This window comes from Acomys russatus, chromosome 3, assembly GCF_903995435.1.
Source record: "Acomys russatus chromosome 3, mAcoRus1.1, whole genome shotgun sequence".
Taxonomy (NCBI): domain Eukaryota; kingdom Metazoa; phylum Chordata; class Mammalia; order Rodentia; family Muridae; genus Acomys; species Acomys russatus.
In genome coordinates this window covers 30,230,984-30,254,270 of record NC_067139.1, presented here as the reverse complement: position 1 = coordinate 30,254,270, position 23,287 = coordinate 30,230,984, and the positions used below count along the sequence as shown (strand labels likewise).

The 23,287-nt window shown below is 38.5% G+C and overlaps 1 protein-coding gene across 1 annotated transcript; it reads left to right on the top strand.

Moving 5' to 3' along the window:
- Dek (DEK proto-oncogene) lies at positions 1–22,208 on the top strand. Its single transcript, XM_051170866.1, has 11 exons — positions 1–125; positions 514–679; positions 4,977–5,078; positions 5,321–5,430; positions 6,619–6,713; positions 7,433–7,553; positions 8,677–8,865; positions 18,888–19,026; positions 19,303–19,451; positions 20,818–20,886; positions 21,191–22,208. Exons 2-11 carry the CDS (start codon positions 523–525, stop codon positions 21,200–21,202), a joined length of 1,143 nt encoding a protein of 380 aa, XP_051026823.1. The 5' UTR covers positions 1–125; positions 514–522; the 3' UTR covers positions 21,203–22,208.
- The last annotated feature ends 1,079 nt before the right edge of the window (positions 22,209–23,287 follow it).

Sequence of the window (23,287 nt, the reverse complement as noted above, 5' to 3'; positions counted from 1 at the left end):
CCCGAACCGCCATTTTGAAAATCTTGTTGATTCTGAGGAGCGGGGAGAGAGAGGAGAGCGCGCGGCGCGAGGACCTCGGCCCGCGCGCCTTCTACTCAGCGGCGGCCTTCTCGTGCGCACCCGCGGTGAGGACGGCATCGGGGAGGCGCGGCTGCAGCCCCCGTGGCGGAGCAGCGGGGAGGAGGGACGCGGCCATTACCACGGCGGCCCGTCGCGGGGGAGGGGAGGGTAGGGGACGCGGCTCGGCTCCGCTCGGCTTTGGCCGGACTGGCCTGGCCCGGCCCGGAGCGGCGCAGGCCGGGCGGGAGCGCGCGCGCCGGCGGCGGGAGGGCGGCGCGGTTTCCCGCCTCGGGCATCCCTCTCCCCCCCATCCCCCCCGCCCTCCGGGGAGGCGGGCGGAGTGACAGACCGGACTAGGCGCCCGGGAGGTGAGCTTCCGCTGGGCGGTCGCCACGGTCCTGCTGCCCGCGCGAGCGAGTGAACCGAAGCGTGCGGCTTCCTCCCGGCCCGCAGACCCCCAGCATGTCGGCGGCGGCGGCCCCCGCTGCAGAGGGAGAGGACGCCCCGGTGCAGCCCGCGTCCGAGAAGGAGCCGGAGATGCCGGGCCCCCGGGATGAGAGTGAGGAGGAGGAGGAAGAGGAGGAGGAGGACGACGACGAGGACGAGGAGGAAGAAAAAGGTGGGCAAGGGACGCGCGACCCTCGAGGCTGGATTTTTCAAATCAAAAGTTATTTCCCCCTCCTCCCCTGGGAAGCAGTTGTCTTGCTTTTTGGCGCTTAGAGGCATCAAATCGGAGTGGTTGATTTCACGCGAAGGATTTAGTGTATTTTTGCTAACGGTCAGCGGCAGAGAATCTGGATTCCTTTTTGGGGGGGCGGGGGAGTAATTTGCCAGGGTGTCGGTGCCAAGTGTATCCGAGTTTTCGCGGTGTGCCTTCGGGAACACTTCTTCAGTCGTCAGGAAGTTTGTAAAACTGGGATCTGTTCTGTTACACCAGTGCCGTGTTGCTACCAGAGTGTTTTAATTGTGCTAATTTCGTTCTGAAGCGTTTGCCTTTTGAGGTTACCCTAAGGTCTGTAATGTAACCTAACACTACCAGTATGTCTGCTAATCCGGGAGATGTTTTCATACCCTCAACTCCTTGTATCTGCTGGGTTTTTTGTTTTTGTTTTTGTTTTGTTCTGTTTTTTTTTTTTTTTTTTCCAGTAAAGGTTCTTGTGGGAGCGTTTTTACTTTGCCTAGCAATCACCAGTGAAAGCTTCTGCTGTTGGAGAAAGTAGTTTTAAAACGAGGAAACTGAACTGAAAGTTAAAATATGAAGCCGCAGCTGTCTCGGTTTTGGACCACCATTATTTGACTAGAGGATGTGCAGAGCGGTATCAGTTACCCACGATGCATGCTTTTGTTTCTCTGTGGGTACAGCCGTTTTCATCAAACAGGTGCAACTTTTGGAAAATCCGAGGCACAACTTCACAGTCCAGCATCACCGTACAAATGGCTACCGCTCAGCCAAACTTGGGAGCAGATTAAAAAGTTCTCTTCCCAAGCTGTCGTTTTCTTTTTATAAATACAGTCTAGGTTTTTTATTTGAAATGGTACGTGCCCTAAGACCTTACGGGAGTGTGTCACTTAAGTACAGCACTGGCTTTAATTATAAATCCTAGTAAGAATTGTTTAAATCACTTCTAGGTCATTTATAATATAATAATTGAAAGTTGGCTGCAGTATCTCCGTATAACTGAGACTTTCTTAACCCTTTTACCTCTGATATTTTACTTTTACTTTTTTTTGTGTGTGTGTGTCTTCCTAGAAGGGACAAAGTTGTGATTTTTAGAGTGGTGAGTTCTTGGGCCAAAGAAATTGAGAAGTTATATATAAAAGGCCCAAACAGTAATATTTGGAGAGGCTAACATTAATTCATAAAATTCTGGATTTTGTTCTAGTTGAATAAATTGCTTTTGTTGTTTGTTTAAGATTTACTTATTTTATGTATAGGAGTGTTCTATCTGCATGTACACCTGCATGCCAGAAGTCATCAGATCCCAGTATTGGTTGTGAGCCACCATGTGGTTCGTTGCTAGGAATTGAACTCAGGACCTCTGAAAGAGCAGACAGTTCTCTTATCTGCTGAGCCATCTCTCCCCTAAATTGGTTATTGTTAAAATCGATTTTGTAGGTTTAGTCGTTTACAGTTTTCAGAACTGGTTCATTATTACTCATTTTTCTCTTCGGTGGTGGTTGGGATGGCTGGAATTATAAATTTTTATTCTACTTAGGCCAGAATACTCACCTTAAGTATAATAACGGAAAGGTGCAGACAGTGACATTACTGACGTCTGTCATATAAGGCAAGAGTTGGAAGTGATTTGGGGGAGATGAGAAAGATGAACTGGAACTGTGATGGTCAGGCTTTCATTGGTAGGGTTTGGGTGATGCTGGTCTGTAGAAAAACAGTTACAGGAGTGAGCAAGTTTGGATATGACAAGGAGTTCTTTTAGGTGTGGTGTTTGGGTTCCTGTAAGATATAAAGGTGCTGTCAAGGTTACCATTGGGTATGCATTAATTTGAAAGCTTTGCTCCAAGGTTGGACTGAGAACTTACTGGTAGTTTGTAGATCCTGATCTAAAGCAAGTGAATGACTGAAATTACTAAGGAAGAGGAGACTGAGTGACAATAGGAACGGTTATAACATCCTTACTGCTGTCTTTCTCCATTCATTTTTTTTTTTTTTTCAGATTTGTTTATTTATTATATGTACAGTGCTCTGCCTGCATGTACACCTGCAGGCCATAAGAGGGCATCAGATCACATTGTAGATGGTTGTGAGCCACCATGTAGTTGCAGGAAATTGAACTCAGAATCTCTGGAAGAGCAGTCAGTGTTCCTAACCTCTCAGCCATCTGTCCAGCCCCCCCCCCCTTTTTTTTCAAGACCTTGGTTGTCCCTGGACTCACTTTGTAGACCAGGCTGGCCTCGAACTCACAGTGATCCGCCTGCCTCTGCCTCCCGAGTGCTGGGATTAAAGGCATGGCCCAGCTCTTCATTCATTCTTTACAACTCCTTATATTCCCAGATCTGAACTATCTTGTAAAACTTACACTAATATTTTGGTCCTTTTCCCTCCCTGACCCCAAAATAATTCCCCTTCAACTCAAAAAAAAAATTTAAGATTTATTTTTATTTTCTCTGTATGAGTTTGCTTGCATGTGTGTATGTACACCAAGTGCATGGATGGCCTGGTGCCTGATCATGCCCTGTAGGTGAAGTTAGAGGCGGTTGTGAGCTGCCATGTGGTGCTGAGTATCAGACTCTGGGTGTCTGAAAGAGCAGTAAATGTGCCTCACCACTGAGCCATGTCTCCAGTCCCTCACAAAGCGTTTTGTAGCTTTTATTGTTGTGTGTGGCTAGGAGTGGTACATGTGGGGGTCAGAATGGACTATAGGGAGTCAATTAGCTCCCACCATATTTGTTCTGAGGCTTGAGACTAGGCAATTGGATCACCACACTTGGCAGCAAGCACCTTTACATGTCCAGCAATCTGGCCAGCCAGGCACACAAATCTTATATTTGTTATCTTTTGCTCTTTCCAAAGTTGAATGTTAAATTCAGGGACTTGAACATTTTAGGGAATGTTGGACTATCTCTCCAGCCACCACAACTTAATTTTTTAAGAAAATTTATTTATTTATTGTTATGTGTACAGTGTTCTGCTTGCATGTATATTTGCATACCAGAAAAAGGCACCAGATCTCATAGATGGGTGTGAGTCACCATGTGGTTGCTAGGAATTGAACTCAGGGCTTTTGTAAAAGCAAGCAGTGCTCTTAACCTCTGAGCTATCTCTCCAGCCCCACAACTTAATTTTTTAAGGAAGTCCGGACTAAACAATACTTAACTTTGTCAGTGCCTTAGGGCTGTTGTGAACATTATTATCAAACTACAAAATAATATCCAGTCAGCTGTCTTACAACAAGTACCAAAATACAGTTAGATAGGAGAAATATGCTCTAGTGTCCATAGCATAGTAGGATGACAACTAGGCCTAAGATAATTTTTTTAAAAGATTTATTTATTTTGGGGCTGGAGAGATGGCTCAATGGTTAAGAACACTGTCTGGTCCTCCAGAGGCCCTGAGTCCAATTCCCAGCAACCACATGGTGACTCAGCCATCTATAATGTAATCTGATGCCCTCTTCTGGCCTGCAGGTATACATGCAGTCAGGGCACTGTATAAATAATAATAAATAAATAAATCTTAAAGATTTATTTTATATATGAGTGCTCTATCTGCATGTACACTTGCATGTCAGAAGAGGCCATCATATCCTAGTATAAATGGTTTTGTGAGCCACCATGTCGTTGCCAGGAATTGAACTCAGGACCTCTGGAAAAGCAGACAGTATTCTTAACCACTGAGCACTCTCCAGCCCAGCTTAAAATAATTTATTACATGTTTGTATGAAAATTTAGGAGAGGCCAGGCACAGTGGTGCACACCTGTAATCCCAACACTCAGGGAGGCAGAGGCAGGCTGATCTCTGAGTATGGGGCCTGCCAGGTCTACAAATCAAGTTTAGGACAGCCAAGCCTACACAGAGAAACCTTATCTCGGGGAAAAAAACAAAAAACCCGAAGAAATAAAATTTAGAAGAGCTCAGAGGCCCACAACCTAAGATAATGAGATTAAAATACTAATTGTTATGTTATATACATGTAAATACATTTCTCTTGTGTATCAAAAAGAAATAAGTGAGAAACTAGATGAATTTTCACAAGTCAAATAATTAGAGTGTAATTGTAATTGGATAAAAGTTGTAGACTCGATGCTTGACAAGCTTGAGGTAGCATTAGTCTTAAAAGCTCCATAGTGCTTCATTTGCTTCTCAAGACTGGCTTAGGAGGGGAGTAACCTGTTGAGTTTGGGAGATCTTTTCCCTGCCTGCTTATATATTTAAGAATTATTAAATTAACTTCTAGAAAAGAGTCTTATCGTGGAAGGCAAGAGAGAAAAGAAGAAAGTAGAAAGATTGACAATGCAAGTGTCTTCCTTACAAAGAGAACCATTTACAATTGCACAAGGTAAGTTTATTCTCTATTTTATAATGAAAATGCTCAATTAGGCAAAAATGATTAGCTAGTAAATACTTGTTGATAGCAGCATACCTTTTAGAAAGTAGGATATATAATTTGGGCATACTTTTAGTTTTTCTTTTCCTATTAGCACAAATAAAGCTGTGGAGATCATTTTCATTACATTAATTTTGTAAATGTTATTAAGGTGGAGTATTTAACTGTGATTTTTTTTTCCCCCCCTCCTCCAGGGAAGGGTCAGAAACTTTGTGAAATTGAAAGGATACATTTCTTTCTGAGTAAGAAAAAAACAGATGAACTGAGAAATCTACACAAACTACTTTACAACAGACCGGGCACAGTAAGACGTTTGAAAAACATTTTTACCATGTTTTTGATACCTAATATATTAAGATGCCTCACTATACAGCCAGAATATTAATTCTGTAAGACTTTAGTGACCAACTAGTTCAGTTTTGTACTATACCAGTGGGTAAATTTGAGACACATACTTCCTAACGTATCATACTTGTTGCAGACATATGGTACACATAGCTAGTTATTAAGAAGTGATATCTAGAACTCTTGTTTTTCCTAACTGGGACTAGAGAAATTAGTTTAAAGATAGATTGCTTATCTGCAGTACCCAAGGCCCTGAGCTGGGTCTCCCACCAAAACAAAACAAAAAAAGAAAATGAACTTTGCTCCAAACTGAAAGTCTAAATTGTATAATACAATCTGTTGTGATTTTTAATGGCACTAGAATTAATTTGTTTTTCAGTGTTCTGGCCATTCACAAGAAATAATTCTTTGTAATTATGTCTTACTTTAATCAAATCCCTGTAAGAGCGGTGATTTTTTTTTTTTCCCAAACGATTGGTTATTTTATTACACTACATGTAACTATATTTGAAATGAAAGGATGGTTTTATTTGGGTGGGTATTTTGCCTGAGTGTATATCTGTCTGTCATTGTGTGCTTGGTTGGTGCCTGAGAAGGAGGTATTGGATCCTGGGCTGGAGAGAGCTGGCCCACCCACCATGTGGGGCCTGGGAATGGAATCTGGGTCCTCTGGAAGAGCAGTCAAATACGTCTCACCAGCCTCAGTAACTATGGTTGATATAAGAAACTGCTTTGGGTTGTGTGTATGTGAAAAAAGTTAGATGCTATTGAGGATATCTGAAGCATGGTCTGGTTTATTTTCACATGTACTCACCTCAGTTTGCACAACAATCTAATTTACACATGTCTTGTAACTAATAAATGGCATTAACTCTTTAGAATACTTAATTATTTACTTTTCAAAAAATAGTCGTTGACAAGTAACTTTCCACATCTGCCTCAGGAACCATTACGGTAAATATTCCTAGGTTAAAAAAAATATATCAGCATCAAACTTCAAAGAATTCCGTTTGTAGGATTTTTGTAATGTTTTGCTGAACAAATCAATCTTTAAACTTGAAAGATGGATCTGAAAATAAAGACTGTATGAATTTTTTTCTCTTGTACATTACTGGATAGTAGCATTAACAATTAAAAACATTTTCAGGTGTCCTCATTAAAGAAGAATGTGGGTCAGTTCAGTGGCTTTCCATTTGAAAAAGGAAGTACTCAGTATAAAAAGAAGGAAGAAATGTTGAAAAAGTAAGTTATTTTTATAAATACTATGTTTGATTTAGCTTACCTTTAATATTAAAAAATGAATGCCTACTCGTTTTTTTTTTTTTTTTTAGTAGTTTTCTAACCATGTGTCAGGATTTGACAAGATTTTTTTTTTTAGCAACAACTTGGTTATCTCTTGTATTTAGTAAATAATGATTGCTATAATTATTGAAAACCTTGAAACTTTCATTTCCTAGCTAAAAGTTCATAAGATCTGAAAGAAATGTAATGAAATATATTTCTATTCCCTGCAGTTACTGGCTCTAACTAATATGTTTTAAACTTGCTTTGAAGATAATTCCTTTGATGAGATATTGTTATTTTTGATAATGCTAGCAATGTTGCAGACTTTTAGGACTTTTTTTATTAAAGGCCATAGATGAATTTAAATAATAAAAATTATTAGTGTTTTTTATTGAGACATTGTGAATCACTAACACAAACCATTTTTAAGTCCATGAATTTTGTAGTATTGGAAACATATGTGATTTTCTAGTGAGTTTACTTAAACTATTAGTAAATATTCTTCATTTTTTAATGGTTGTGCACTGGTCAGGTTGATTAAAGAGTAAGCTATGCAGAAATACTTGTAACTGCTAAGTAAGCAAAGGAAACTAATTTTGTTGGCTCTTGTCTTTATATCGTGAAGAATATTTACAAATTCTTACGTAGTCACCTTGTTTTTCCCCTTTCTGTTTCAGGTTTAGAAATGCCATGTTAAAGAGCATCTGTGAGGTTCTTGATTTAGAGAGGTCAGGTGTGAACAGTGAACTAGTGAAGAGGATCTTGAATTTCTTAATGCATCCAAAACCTTCTGGTAAGGTAAGGATAAGTTTTTACCATTTCAGGAAATTGATTATTAACAGTCTTTCCTTTCTCTTAATGAGAGAGTTTAGCAACAGAATTATCATCTGCATGTAAAATATATGCCTTCCATTGCCAGAGGTGCAACATTTTCATAATGTAAGTCAAATAGCATATTTGTTCTTTCAAATAAAATATGAGCAGTATAAGTTAAGGAAAGTACCCAAATGTCATGTAAGGTAAGATAAAAAATTTTATGATTAAATGGTATTGGAATAAGGGAAATAAATTGAGGAAATAGTTGATGTAGGGGTGTTACCTAGTTTTTAAATTTTAGAATTTAGCAAATGTTTTTTGTTTGGTTTGGTTTTTTTTTTTTTTTTTTTTTTTTTTTTGAGACAGGGTTTCTCTATAATAGTTCTAAGTTGTCCTGGAACTCTCTTTGTAGACCAGGCTGGCCTCAAACTCAGAGATCTGCCTGCCTCTACCTCCCAATTGCAAATACTTCTAAGAAAGCATTTAAAAATAAGTTCATTGGCTGATCAAATCATTTTCCTCATGGGATTATAAATGCATATGGTTTAACTAAAGGCAAAGAATAGCAAGTTACTTCATGCCTGATGCTAGTTTCATAATTAACATACTCAACATTTATTGCATACTGAAGGATGTCATTGAGAGCTTGGCATTACTGAAAGAAGTGGTACAGTTCATTTATAAATTTAATGTATATTATGGCTAATTAAGCTTTATTTTCTCTGTGCATGGTTCCTCCCACTCCTTTGATTCATGGGACCTATAAAGCAAGGACCTCCTACTAATAGCATCTTTAGTTCTTAAAAAGTGAAATAAAGTATAATTTCAAATACTCTTTTGATCAAATGTAAACACTACCTGAACTCATTACAGTGTGGACTTCCAGTCCTATTTTAGAATTAATGGCACCCTTTGCAAATGAACTTGCCAGGTGTTTACGACGCAGATGAGAATACCTATAATGAAGCCTGGCATATTTAAAGATGAGCCCTCTGCCAAGCCTGGAAATACTTTCTGACATATTTTGAGTTGAGAATTATCAAAGGATTTGATTGACTTAGAAATAACCTTATTGATGTTACTGCTAATACATTTATATATACAGCCATTGCCAAAATCCAAAAAATCTTCAAGCAAAGGTAGTAAAAAGGAACGGAACAGTTCGGGAATGACAAGGAAGTCAAAGCAAACTAAATGTCCTGAAATCCTGTCAGATGAATCTAGTAGTGATGAAGATGAGAAGAAAAATAAGGAAGAGTCTTCAGAAGATGAAGAGAAAGAAAGTGAAGAGGAGGTAAAATACTATTTTATACTATTGTTTTCTGTCAGAGAGATAAATACTGTCTAGACAAGCAAATGGTTTAATGTTGGTTCTTTTTCATTGTGAAGGTATATAAATAATTGAGTAAGCTTATATCCTTCCCCCATCAAACATTAAAGTTTCAGAACAGTTGAGTTTGTTACCTAATTTGAAGTGGTCCTTGAGCTGGCTATCACCATATAGAGTGGGGAAATGGTAAAGGAAGCAACAGAGGTGTACACTGTAAACACAGAGCAGCATGTTCTTTATTCTTTAGTATTTTACATAGGGTCTTTTATCTGCAAGTATGTCTGTACAGTGCCTGCAGAGACCAGAGGGGGATGTCAGGATCCCTGAAACGGGAGTTATATGGGACTGTGCCCTACCATTTGGGTGCTAGGAATTGAATTTGGATCCTCTGGAAGAGTCACCAGTGCTCTTAGACCAGTGAGCAGTCTCTCCAGTCCATCGGAGCACATTAAGAGTTTTTTTCACAGTGTATTAATATTTTATAATTGACTTAAACTGATTTAATTTGCTACAAAAAGTAGTGTTAAAGGTTGACATTTTCCCCCAGCCTTTTGGGAATTATTTAATGAGTATAAGAACATTTAAAATTTATGTTACTTAGAAATTGAACATCTTTTGTTTACAAGTATTTGTAAAATGTTTCCAAAGTGCATAGTAGGTAGGAGAACTTAATCTAGGTTTTGCTATATTCTCAGTCAATGTTTAGCAAAGTGAGTTCCTGTTCTTTGTTTGTTTGTTTTTGGAGACAGGGTTTCTCTGTGTAGCCTTGGCTGTCCTGGTAGAACAGGCTGGCCTCGAACTCACAGCAGTCCGCCTGCCTCTCCTGAGTGCTGGGATTAAAGGCGTGGGCCACCATGCCCAGCTGAGTTCCTGTTCTTAATGATGTGTTGTATGTTATGTTTTTTTTTCTTCAGAGATTGGAACTTATTCTGTAAGTATGTATAGAAGTATATAGGCTTCATTAATCCTGGATTGACACTGTAGTCTAAATAGTTCCTTGTTGTGGGAAGCACACACAGTTGTTATAGCCAAAAATGTCTCTAAACACTTAAAGATGTCACTTGTCAATCAGGGAAGGTGCTTTTCAACTCCTGAACACAGAATTGGAAGAGTATGGGAGTAGAAGAGTGGCTCAGTGGTTGAAGAGCTTGTACTGCTCTTGGAAAAGACCAGAATTGAACTGCCTGTTACTCCAGCTGTAGAGGTTACAATGCCCTCTTCTGGTTTCTGCAGGAAGCTATACTCAGGTGCACATTGTTACACAGACACATGCATACCTATACTTTGTCCTTTATGTTGGTTTTTGAGACAGGGTTCTCTGTGTGGCTTTGGCTGTCCTGGACTTGATTTGTGGACCAGGCTGGCCTTGAACTCAGATCCACTTGCCTCTGCCTCACTGAAAGCTGGGATTTACAGGTGAGCACCACCACACCTGGCTGCATACCTGTAATTAAAAATAATTCTTTTTTTAAAAAAATACATGGTAAGCCTGTTTTATATAAATGTTATTAGTGTATATTATTTGACCTGAGATCTCAATTTTAATATTTATTTATTTATTGTATGAATACCCTATCTGCATGTACCTCTGCATGCCAGAGGGGGCATCAGATCCCATTATTGATCATTGTGAGCCACCATGTGGTTGCTGGGAATTGAACTCAGGTTCTCCGAAAGAGCAGGCAGTGCTCTTAACCACTGAACTGTGTCTCCAGCCCCCAAGATCTCAATTTTAAATCCATGCTTGTTTTAGTGTCTGTTGCCTACAGAGGCCAGAAGAGGCCATTAGATCCCCTAGGGTTGGAGTTATACACAGTTAAGAGCTGCCATGTGGGTGCTGGTAATTAAACCCTGACCCCTTGGAAGAACAGCTCAGCCATCCTAATTTCAGGTTGTTAAAGATGTCTATGAAACTAAATATGAGCTACTTTCATAATGTGGAACGTTTTTTAGAAATCTTGCAGGTGCTTCATATATTTGTTTTTATTCATGTGCATGTGTGTTTATGTGTATATGATGGGTGCAGTGCCTTGAGGCCATAAGAGGGCATCGGATCCCCTGGAGCTATAGTTACAGGTGGTTGTAAGCCACCTGGTGTGAGTGCTGGAAATTAAACTGGTAAAAGAACAGCAAGTGCTCTTAACCACGAAGCCACTCTTCCAACTCCTACTTTATAAATTTTTTAAAATGTATTTTGGTATGGCGGGTGTTAGATTAAAGGTTTGTGGGGTTTTTGTTTTGTTTTGTTTGTTTTTTTCCTATACCTGCTCTAGTTCCCAAATAATGGGACAGAGACTTGTTACATTTATTAATAAGCTTTAAAGCACTATAGCTGGGCAGATTCTCGTTTACTCTAACCTGACTGTGCCAGCCTGGCCTACTTCCCAGCCACATACCCTGTTACCTGCTATCTAGTATCACCCTGGCTGTTCCTGTTCCATTTTTGTCTTCCTGGAAACACTCATGGCCACCTCCTCATGCCCCAGGGACCTTCCTTCGCTCTTTATTGACATATCAGAGATGATGAGAACAATTTTTACACAACGCTGAGACACAGGAGATTCTTCGATAATAATGACAATACCAGAATCTGTTAGCATTTAGCTCACTGCCAGTTGAGCAAGTAACAGTTGGTTCAGCAGCTTATAGTCGAATAGACAGACACTCCATAGTACAATGTGAATGAAGGTCACCTCTACAGGAGGGAAGATGAGCAGTCTGAACACTTGCACTCAGATACCCGAGAGGAAAACATTTGTTCATATTTATATAATCAATTGTGACATTTGTGTGTGTGTGCCAGAGAAGCAACTCTTAAGAGCCAGTGCTCCCAACCTTCCCCCTTTTACCCACTAGCCTGGATCTCACTGTATGGACCACGTTGACCTTGAACTTACAGAGATATGCCTTTTTAGTGGTAAATTAAAGGCATACATCACAACATGCCTCCATCTACCTTCCCCTGGGGCCTGGCCCTGGGCCATACCAAATAGTTAGATTGGCTGGCCAGCAAGCCCCAAGGTGTTAGTGGTTTTTAAAATGTATTGCAATCTCCCCCCTCCCCCTTTTGTTGTTTTGAGATAGGATTTCTCTATGTAGTCATGCCTCTTGGAATTTGCTCTGTAGACGACGCTGGCCGTGAGCTCATAGAAATCCGCCTGTCTCTGCCTCCCAAGTGCTGGGATTAAAGACTTGTGCCACTACAACCTGGGTGCATTTTCTATCTTAATCAAGCTAGCACCCAAATAATTGAGACTGAACTGTTTTACTTATTTAACAAGATTTATGGCACAAGAACTGAGAAGTATTACTCTATTTTAACCCTTTAAACTAATCTGGGTCCCTTCTAGGGTAAATCCCCAAGATAGCTTTTTATGGCTTTCTCTGCTCTAGCTCGCTCTCTCATGATGTCTCCTGGACCTCTCCTCATGGCTAAATCTCTACTTCCCAACTTGCTCTTCTCCCTTAGCTGACAGAGAGTCCAGCCTTATTCTCTTCACTGCTAAGTCGTTGGCTGTCAAGCCTCTTTATTGATATATGAGGGAATAATTGGAGAGCAGTGTTCATACAACACTGAGACAGTAAATTCTCAGAACAAGGGTTGCAACCAGATATGGAGGCAATAGAAATCAGCATTTAAATCTTTACACAGTGCACAACAACATGCCTACACCAGAGATTCTCCTGTCTCATAGCATACTGTGGTAATGATGATGATTCTTCGGCATTGCATGGCTGAGTCTGTTTTTATGTGGATGCTAGGAGTTAAATTCAAGTGTTTACACTTACGTGGCATGAACTCTCACCAGCTCCCATGATTTTAAACTGTTTTCCTTGTTTAATTTTTTGCTCACGTACCATGTCACTGTTTTTTGGTTTTAACTTTAAGGAAAAATCATGAAAAGATAAATTAGAAAAAGTTGTTATGTAAGCTTTCTTTTCCTTGTAACAAATCATGAGGTAGAGACAAATCAAGTCTCTGCTCTCTGGTTTTCTACTATATGACTTTATTATATATGACTAAATTACATAACCTCTACACTCAAGATTCCCATTAGAAAAATTGAAAGCCGCCATATAGGGTCACATTAAATTAATTCAAAGTGCTGGCAACACATTCTGTATATATTTTATATTATTACTATTAGAATCCTTAGCCAGGCATGGTGGCACATGCCTTTAATGCCAGCATGCATGAGGCAGAGGCCACGCTGGTCTGCAGAATGTATTCCAGGCATCCAGAACTACAGAGAGGCCTTCCCCACCAAAAAAAAAAAAAAAAAAAAAAAAAAAAAAAGAATACTTAAGATATTTTATTCTAAGTACCATTCTTTTTCTTGTTTTTCGAGACAGGGTTTCTCTGTGTAGCCTTGGCTGTCCTGGACTCTTCTTTGTAGACCAGGCTGGCCTCCCAGAGTACTGGGATTAAAGGTGTGTATCACTACACCTAGCCCAAGTACCATTTCTAAGTCCAGTCTTCTTGTTGCCAAAATAAAGTCTAGGAAGATGATGCTTGATGGACAAATATAAACCGTCCCATTTACAAATCAGAGATTTGCTCTCCAGTGAGATGAACAGAAATCCAGGTCAAATGATGGAAATCCATGAAGAATCAAAGAAAATGTGCTATAGACATTAAGTCGATCAAATCACCCCATATTAAAGCTGTTAGGGGATTTTCCTGCGTGGGTTTGTCCTGACAGGCTTTATGAAGTACAATTCTAGTAAAGTCTGTAGATTGGTTTGTTTAAAGTAATTTTCCCTCCAACAAGACTAATTTTATACTGCCCAAAGCTCCTTAAACTTAGAACTAACTACCTCAAAAACTTTATGGCTGATTTAGTTTCTGCAAAAGGTTCTAAGTGACTTTGAAAGGTAAGTTCTGAGAAAAGGAATTTCTCAGTATTTTGTGACATGTTGATCTTTTCTCCCGTTTTTATAAACGTACAGTGTATTATGTTTATTAGTATCTCCCATTACCCTCTAGTATCCCTTTTCCTTCTGAACTCTTTCTTCCCACCTAGTTTCCCACGACACTGTCTCCACCAGCAACCACTAATAGTCATTAGCTCCTAAGGAAGTCATGGATGGACTTTGTGGTCGCCTCTATCCATGATGAAAAGTCAAAAGGCCAATCTTATCAAAGTATTCAGAGCTGTTGTGTGCTTGCAGTAGCAGTATCTTGTCTGGAGGGCCGTGTGCTGTGACAATCATCCCCATCCTCCAGCTCTTGAATTCATTCTGTTCTCTTTTCTGTAATGTTCCTTAGGCCTTGGGTGGGAGTTGATACTTAAGAGTTAGTGCTCATCACTTTCTCTGTACTTTGACCTGATAGGACTCAGTGCATTAATTGTTACCCTTTGCAAAAGGAGCTTTTCTGCACTAGGCTGAGAGCTGCACTACTTACAAAGCAATTTGACTACATATCCATGTAGGTAAACATTAGTAATATGATCCTCTTCTGGGCCCAGCTCTTTCTCATAGGCTCTTGATCCAGGTTTTATAGTACCGATGTGTACTCCTTCCTGTGTCCTAGGTCTCAGATAACCATAGATTGGTTCATATGAAAAACAGTCTTGTCAACAGTAGTGGGAATGTTAACATACATACATGTTTTGCTATTCTTAAATAATGTTTTTAGAAACAAACTTCATAATTTAAAAGGAAATATCAAAACTGAATAATCTATGTAAAATGAAAGATCACCTTGATTAAAAATCCATTTATAGCAGGGCATGATAGTGCATGCCTTTAATCCCAGCAGAGGTAGGAGGATCACTGTGCATTGGAAGCTAGCCAAGGAACCACAGAGAAACCCTGTCTCAAAAAACTAAACAAACAAAAAAATCCATTTACACTTCATCTTTTTTTGAACTATAACAGGAATTACACATTTCTTTTCTCTTGGCATTTTGGGTTTTCTTGGCCAAGTTGTTAGAAGAATCCTGTATTTTAAGCTAATTTTTATTTTGTTCATTTGTTCATTCATCCAGTACAACCTTTCTGCTGTGAGGACAGAAATCTGGCTCTGTGACAGGCGTCTTTTTTGGTGACCCTCCTTCAAGAGCCCTGCTGCCTATAACAGATAGGTAAGCCTTGTTCTCGCAAGATTTTTGGGTTTTTGGCCAGAAAGTGTTTGTGCCATTTCTCAATTCTACATGGAAAAAGCTCTCCAATTTTTTGGAAATTTATTTTATTCATCTTAATACTTTGGATTGGAGAGATGTTCAGCTGTTAAAACATTTGTTGCTCTCCAGTGAACTCAAGTTCAGATCTCCATACACATGTCAGGGGACAATACCTATAAATTCCAGCTCCAAGAAATCTGATACCCTCTTCTGGTCTTCTAAGGCACCCAGTACACACATTTACAGAAACAAAAATAAATCTTTGAAAGCAAGTTACAGTTTGGGAACTAGCTTTTTGTTTATTTTTCTTCCACTTTGAAACTTGTTACGTAATTTTTTCCCACATTTTACAAACAACCCAGTCTCAGCATCTGTTTGGTTATATATCAAAGGTGTCTCTTAAGACTTTTGCATCTCTTAAATTTCATAAATTCTTAACTCTTGCTTGTCTTTGGAGAGGTAGAAGGTACACTTTTATTAACATAGTTTAAGCATTATTGTGAACCTTTTAGAAAGTGTCTTGTATATTCTTGCTGGCCTTGAACTTGTAATCCTACTGGCTCAGCCTCCCTAGTATCCTAGGATTATAGGAGTACTCTTGATGTCTTGATACAATAGTCTTTTCTTCCTTTTCTTCTTTCTGAAATAAAAAAATCTACATGTAAATTACACCAGAATATATTGATGATACAAATCCAGAGGCTTGGTGAATTTCTACTAAGAAGAGACTCTGTGGCATAGCAAGATGACTAACAAAACTGAACTTTAGGGTGGACTGAAAATTTTAAAACTTATCTAGGCGTCAAGTAACACTTTCCACTTTAATAATTATGTGGCAATTAGAAATGTTTTAGGATTTATTTCATATAGTGTTCTGCTTACATGATGTCTCCACACCAGAAGAGGGCATCAGATCTTACAGATGGTTGTGAGCCACCATGTGGCTGCTGGAAATTTAACTCAGGACCTCTGGAGGAGCAGACAATGCTCTTAATCTCTGAGCCATCTCTCCAGTCTGTTATTCAGTCTTTAGCCGTATGTATCCTTATATACTTTAGTAGCTGAGGGTTGGCCACTTACTAGAAGGAAAAAAGGTGTAGTCAAGTGAAACTTAAACCAATTAGCTAGCCAGTGCACATTTGTTATTAGTAATGCTTTTACAATAGAAAAGATTTATATTCAGCATATAGCAAATACTTTGTCATACAACTTGGTTTGCTACTGTAACTTAGTTTTGTAGTTTCAACCCTAGCTTAAAGGAACACATAGGTAGGTGGTTCTTAATCTTCCATATAGGTAGGACACAGTAGCTGTAAGGTGCTGACTCACTTTACTACTGCATTTCCTCATTTATTAGTTCAGGAATTTGGTTGGTTGTTTTTGGTTTTTGGAGACAGCCTCCTGAGTGTACCCAGAAAAGGGGGCTGGAAGGGGTAAGTGATTTGATTGAGAATGCAGAATGAGCAGTGAAGTCCAGATTTAAAGCAAAGCTTGATGCTTTTATTCATTGTTGTACTGTATCTTCCACAAGGTGGGGATTAATGACTTAAAGGCTAGGTGTCGTAGGAATGTGAAATCAAATTGGAACATTGTAAGGTGTTTAGTGGGTAGTAAGCTGGCTTTACAATCTTAAGGTTTTCGTAAGGATTGAAAGTTAGTGTAAAATTACAGTGAGCATGTTTAACTTATCAGATGTCCCATTGAGTGTTTTTGTGGGTTTTTTTGTTTGGTTGGTTTAGTTTTTAAAGACAGGGTTTCTTTCTCTATTGATAGCCTTGGCTGTCCTGGACTCACAGAGATCTGCCTGCCTCTTAAAGGCATGTGCCACCACCTCCTGGCTTGTATTTTTCCTCCGTTATTTAAACTTTTAAAAATGGGTCCATTCTTGGGAAACAGTTGACCCAGTTTTAGAAGTTAAGGTAAATATGGATGTTGTTTGAAATGTGCATCTTTTCCATAGTCACCTGTACCTAATAGTAGATGAAGTGATTGTTACATTCATAGAAAAACAAGGTATAAGTCCATCAGCTATTTTACTGTGCCCAAGATTGTACCACTTAAGTATGAGCTTGTTGGTGTACTGTTCAGTTTTTAGTATTTCCAAGTCATCAAGTCTAAACCAGTTTCTACCTTGTGTCACAAAATTTACAACTGACTAGGTAAAATAAGTGAAACACTGTATGGACTTACGGGAATGAAGATGCTTGTGAGGCATGGTCAGTGACGTGTTGATTTTATAATTTTCATTCTGTAATAGCTACTTTGCTTTTAAAGGTTATTTACAGCATCAAATTTTAGGGAAATTAATACGAATATGAAGGAATTTCTCAGTCACCACTTTGGCAGCACTGGTGAATAGTATTGTCTCCTATACACCAGAAAGCATCATTTTCACACAGCTGTACATTAATCTCCTATAAAGAAATAAGTTGGTTCCTTTTTTTGGTGAGTGGGGAATGTAGGACCTGGAGATGAACTGAGGCTATAATTGAAAGTAAGCAGGTTGCTTCAAGACCCTACACTCTAGCCAGGTGTGATAGCACACACCCGTAATCCCAGCACTCAGGGAGGCAGAGGCAGGCAGTTCTCTGTGAGTTCAAGGCCAGCTTGGTTTACAAAGTGAGTCCAGGACAGCCAAGGCTACACAGAGGAATCTGGTCTTGAAAAAAACAAAAGACCCTACACTCTAAACTCTATTTTATCTTACTCTGTAGTGCTTGTGTGGTGTAATTGCACTTAGATTTTTATTAATCAACAATAGGCTAGTGTTTATATTTTAAAAGCTGTGGAATGTTACCCTTTCTAGAAGAAGGTATCAAATATAGATGTATTTGCTTGTACAGAGGCAAATTTTCTAACAATGGCTTTATTTCTTTCCCTGCCTACCCTCTTTTCACCCAGATGTTTAGATATGTACAATGGTAACTAACAAAAAGATGAACACTAAAAATTGAACTATTTCTACTTAGAGATATTTATTGTCTCAGTCCACCTAGTTTCTGAAGAGAAATTGGTCTAAAGGACTGATTGAACACAAGATTTATGCCCTTTAAAAAGGATTAAGTCAGGTGAAGTGTAACATGCCTGTAATTGAGGGCTCTAGTGGCCATTGCAAAAAGATTGTTCAAGGCTAGCCTGGGTATGTATAGCAGCAGTGTCTCACAACAAAAATTGATTTGATGATGTAACTCCAACAGTTACATGGCAGTTTCAATGTATAAAGATGAGAATCTTAGTTTCGTTTTGGGATTTTTCTCTGTAGCCCTGGTGTCCCAGAACTCGCTCTGAAGACCAGAATGGCCTCAAAGTCAGAGGTCTGCCTCGAATTGCCTGGCCTTAGGTGTTGTTGTTGTTATGTATAATACTTTGAGAATGTTGAATTGTACTTGCTAGTTGAAACAGTACTTTGAAGCAGTAATTTGTGCAGATGTCCAGCCTTAGCTTCAGAGCATGTGATCTGGAGTCAGATCTGTATTTGAGTCTTTGCATTAATCAGATTTCCACATATATTCACAAATTTATAGGAACTGTATACCAGGCCCTATTTTAGAAGTTATCAGTGAACACAAAGGGATAAATAAAAGCTTGTCTTCTTGTCTTAAAAGCTTGAATTCTAGTTGGGGAAGAGAATAGGAGATAAGTAGTAGCTGTATTTTGAGTTACTTATCATTCTCAATTAAATGGAATAATATATGTGAGCTATGCTTAGGCTTGCATTGAAATAACTAGTATTAGGGTACAGTTGCTCTCACCAGTTGATAATTGGTAATGTTTAAGCTGAATTAGCTAGTGTTTTCTGTAAGAAAGGAGAGGAAGGAATAATAGTGACTTGTATATGCCTTCTTTTTTTCTTTCTAGCAACCACCAAAAAAGACATCTAAAAAAGAAAAAGCAAAACAGAAAGCTACTCCTAAAAGTAAAAAATCTGTAAAAAGTGCTAATGTTAAGAAGGCAGATAGCAGCACCACCAAGAAGAACCAAAACAGTTCCAAAAAAGGTACATTAGAAGTGAATAACACAACTGTCAGCATACAGCATATGCATGTGCATGTTTTGAGTGTATGGAAAACAAACTGCAAAGAGCATTGGGGGAAAGTAGCATGCCAGTTTTCAAAGGTAAAATATTTTTAATGCATGCTTTCTTTGTATGCAATTTTAAGGTAAAAATTTTGTTTTAAAATGAAAACTAAGCAACGATTTATAGTTGGGAGCTTATGCCATGAAAACTTGTTATGCAAAAGGATTATTCACACTCAGTATCCTAACCTTTTAGAGTCCGAATCTGAAGATAGTTCTGATGATGAGCCACTAATTAAAAAATTGAAAAAACCACCTACAGATGAAGAGTTAAAGGAAACAGTGAAGAAATTATTGGCTGATGCTAACTTGGAAGAAGTCACAATGAAGCAGATTTGCAAAGAGGTAATTGGCACAGGTTCAAACATCTCTGTCCTAAAGAGTTTTATAATGTTATGTTTCACAACACATTTTTCTGGTGTGGAAACTTAATAATGCATCCTTAGCTTGTATTGGCTTAAATAGAATCTTAGGAGCCACCTTATTCCCTTGTTAGTGTGCTAAATGACTGTCAGATTAGGTTTATTAAATTTCTGGAATTCTTTTAATGTATCTCGGGGAAATAAAGTAAGTCATTATCCATATTGTAGACATAGTTAGAGATGCACATGTTTTGGGGTTTTATAGTTTTTTTGTTTTGTTTTTACCAGATAGGGTTTCTCTGTGTAACAGCCTGGACTCACTTTGTAGACCAGGCTGCAACTCAGAGAGATCCACCTGCCTCCTGAGTGCTGAGATTATAAGTGTGTGCCACCACACCTGGCCTAAGCTTTTTTTTTTTTTTCCCCCTTTGAGACAGGTTTCCTGGTGTACCTTTGGCTCTCCTGAACTTGCTTTGTAGACCAGGCTGTCCTCAAACTCACATCTATCCGCCTGCCTTTGCCTCCCAAGTCGGCCTAAACTTCTTAATGACTAACTGAAGTTAAATTGAAATTCACCAAACTAGTCTATGCTTTTATTGAGTTTTTAACTCATTAGATTTTGAGCCTTTACTACATACCAGGCTGAAAGTAGGTGTTTAGAGTTAAAGCAGGGGCTGGAGAGATGGCTCAGATGTTAAGAGCACTGACTTCCTCCAAAGATCCTGAGTTCAATTCCCAGCAACCACATGATAGCTCATAACCATCTATAGTGTGGTCTGATGCCCTCTTCTGGTGTTCAGGAGTACATGAAAGCAGAATGCTCCATACATTTTTTTTTTTTAATAAAGGAGAGATAAAGCAGAGAAGTCATTATTGTCTTTAAATATGCCTGCTATTCAGTGAGGTAGAGAAAGAGAAATATTCCAGCAGTGGGCTGTGTGAAAGCTGTTAGAACACTTTGGGAAGAGCACAGCAGCACAGAACAGATACAGCCCCACCTGGGACTGGGGCAGGGCTTGAGACCTGGAAAAACATCTAGAATTATTCACTGAGTTCCAAAACAATAGACCGTCACTTTTTCTCCACAGCAATGTTCTTAGCCTTCCTCATGTTGTGGTGACCACCAACCATAAAATTATTTGTTATTTCATAACTATATTTTGCTGCTGTAAAACACTGAGAATGTCAGTTGACTTCATTGCTTTGAATACAGTATTAAATATCATTTGCAAGTACAAGTCTTTGGTGAACTGAGAACACTCAGAATCTACATGTAATTCATAGCAAAACTGACTTTTAATTCAAAGACAGTATTACGAACTTTTAAATCTGTTTTTAATGTTTTTTAGGTATATGAAAATTATCCCGCTTATGATTTAACTGAGAGGAAAGATTTCATTAAAACAACTGTAAAAGAGGTAAATATTTTTTCCCTTTCCTATGATCACTTGACATAGAAACCAAAGGCTCATCAACGATTGCATCTTCTTAGGTATTAATGTCAGTGAAAAGTCACAGTTGGCATCCTAGGGTTGGTAATAAACACAGATGAGAAAATACACTGAGTAAATTTGAACAGTTTTGAGAGAACCTACATTAAGATAGAGTCCTAGTTCGCATGGTAGTTTGTATCTGAGGTAAGATGCGAGTACAATTTTGTGGTATATGTGTACTTGATTTTGTGTATTGGGAGTGGTAAAGTGGTTTTCTTTTTCATTGCAGCTAATTTCTTGAGAGGACAGATGGCTTGTTCTCAGATTTGAAGATCTGATTTATACCAGCAAAGAGAATGTATTCTTTTTTAAGTCTGTTGTCGTAGGTAGAACTTGCTGCTGAGTCCTTTTGAGTGTTAAATATATTTGAGCTTGCGGTTTTAAATTGCATTTTCTTGCAGTTTTCAGTCTTGCATGGCTGTAATTGTTCCTTGCTTTTTATAGTTGTACATTTTGGATTTCTTAAAGGTCATAGATTCCTGAACTGTTGTGAATTTTCGTGCATTTAATGTTAGCTTGCTTAAGACATACTTTTAATCAAAGCAAAAACTATTATAACCAGCATTTATACGTGCAGAGACTAGTATATGAAATATTTTGAATACACCTTCTGTCAGTGTGAAAACCTAGTGGTGGTTTGTTCATATTAGAGCACAGCTGTTCAGTTGACCGAGTTGGATTTTTTTTTCTGCATGTGTATATATGTCAAGTTGTTGGCATGACAGAAGTGACAGATGTTATTTTTGTATTTTTAAAAAACAATTTGTTGTATATAATTTTTTTTTTAATTTCTTTTGTGCAGATCAATTTTTAAACTCTTGTAGGCGTCTTTACACTCGTAACTAAATGTCAGTGTTCAGCCAGGCAGCAATGACAGCAGTCAGAGTTCAGTGGTGGCGACACTGAGGACTGTTCAGTTCTGCTTTGCTCTGAAAGTGTCATCAATTTGTGGTTGTGTTAACTTTAAGTGTCATAGAAATTTTATATAGAGGATCAACAAAAAAAAACACACATCACAGCTCCAAAAACTGGGAGCAAGTGAGCACACTTGACTTGTATGTAAGTGAACTGATTTTGACCATATAAATATTAGATACAAGAAACCCAGTTACCTTCATAATTATGATTAAAAGTATCAGATGTAATGCCAGAATTGTTGTGTGGACAGTGTAGGTATCTCTAAAAGTATTTCTCAAAAACCATACATTAAATTTCTTTAAATTAAGTATTACAGAATCAAAGTTTTTTGATTTTTTTTTTCCCCCTTCTACCCCCGACAGAGTTTCTCTGTGTATCCCTGGCTGTTCTGGACTCACATTGTAAGCCAGGCTGGCCTCGAACTCATAGAGATCCACTTCTGCCTCCCAAGTGCTGGGATTTAAAGGTGTGTGCCACCACACCTTTTGTTTTTTAAAATTTTGGTCAATCAAGATTTTAGGTAATAAACATGGACTGCTCCTGAATTTAGATTTTGTCTTTGACTGTCCTAATGACCTATTTGAATTACAAGAATATGCTGCTTAAGGAAGTGACATTTGATGTACCAACCAAGTGTTTAATCTTCACATCATAGATTTAAGCATTAACAGGTATTTTCACATATTTGAACTTTAGTATGCTTTGAAATGGAACAAACAACTGAATGGGGACTAAAAATTGGCCTTTTAAGTAATTTGTTATAAATCTTGGCAATAAAGAATAAATCAATGTTTTAAGTGTCTTGTATTAATATCTGCTTAAGTCTCTGCTTATCTCTGGGGTAAGAGGATTTAGTCCCCTATCGTACGGCTTGGAGTTTCTTCATCAGTAACTGACCATTTCTTAGACCATTTACTATTAAAGAAATAGAAGTAAGTGCTTAAAAGGGGGCAGGGAGTGGAAATGAGGTTGACAGAGTGATGCTATGACCATTTATTAAGGGTATTTGCAAAAGTCTACTTATTAAGCAGTTTTACATAATCAGTTATCCATGATATGTAGCTAAATCGCTGTAGGTATACTTCTGCTCATTAACAAAAATCGTAATTAAAAACCACAACTCAAAAAGTACCATAGTTCCTATCGAACACAATAGGAGATTAAGTATGTCACTTGAAATGGGAGAGAATTAAATACACATTTATATTTGAAATAGTGTAATAACAAGCTCCAGTGCCTAGAAACTAAATAACTTAGACGGAACCATTTCAAATTTAACAACTTTGCATTTCTCACTTCACACACACAGTAAACATTGTTATTACTTACTCTTGAAAGAATACTTCCCTTATCAGTACCAATGAGTCTCAACAAATAACCTTCAAGTACAGTGAATAATTAACTTTTA

What these genes read in the sequence shown, in the direction of transcription:
- Dek (XM_051170866.1), top strand. Translation starts at nt 523, where the DNA reads ATGTCGGCGGCGGCGGCCCCCGCTGCAGAGGGAGAGGACGCCCCGGTG. An exon ending in AAGGAAGAAATGTTGAAAAA is followed by an intron (nt 6,714 to 7,432) that starts GTAAGTTATTTT and finishes TTTCTGTTTCAG; the next exon opens with GTTTAGAAATGCCATGTTAA. An exon ending in ATCCAAAACCTTCTGGTAAG is followed by an intron (nt 7,554 to 8,676) that starts GTAAGGATAAGT and finishes TTATATATACAG; the next exon opens with CCATTGCCAAAATCCAAAAA.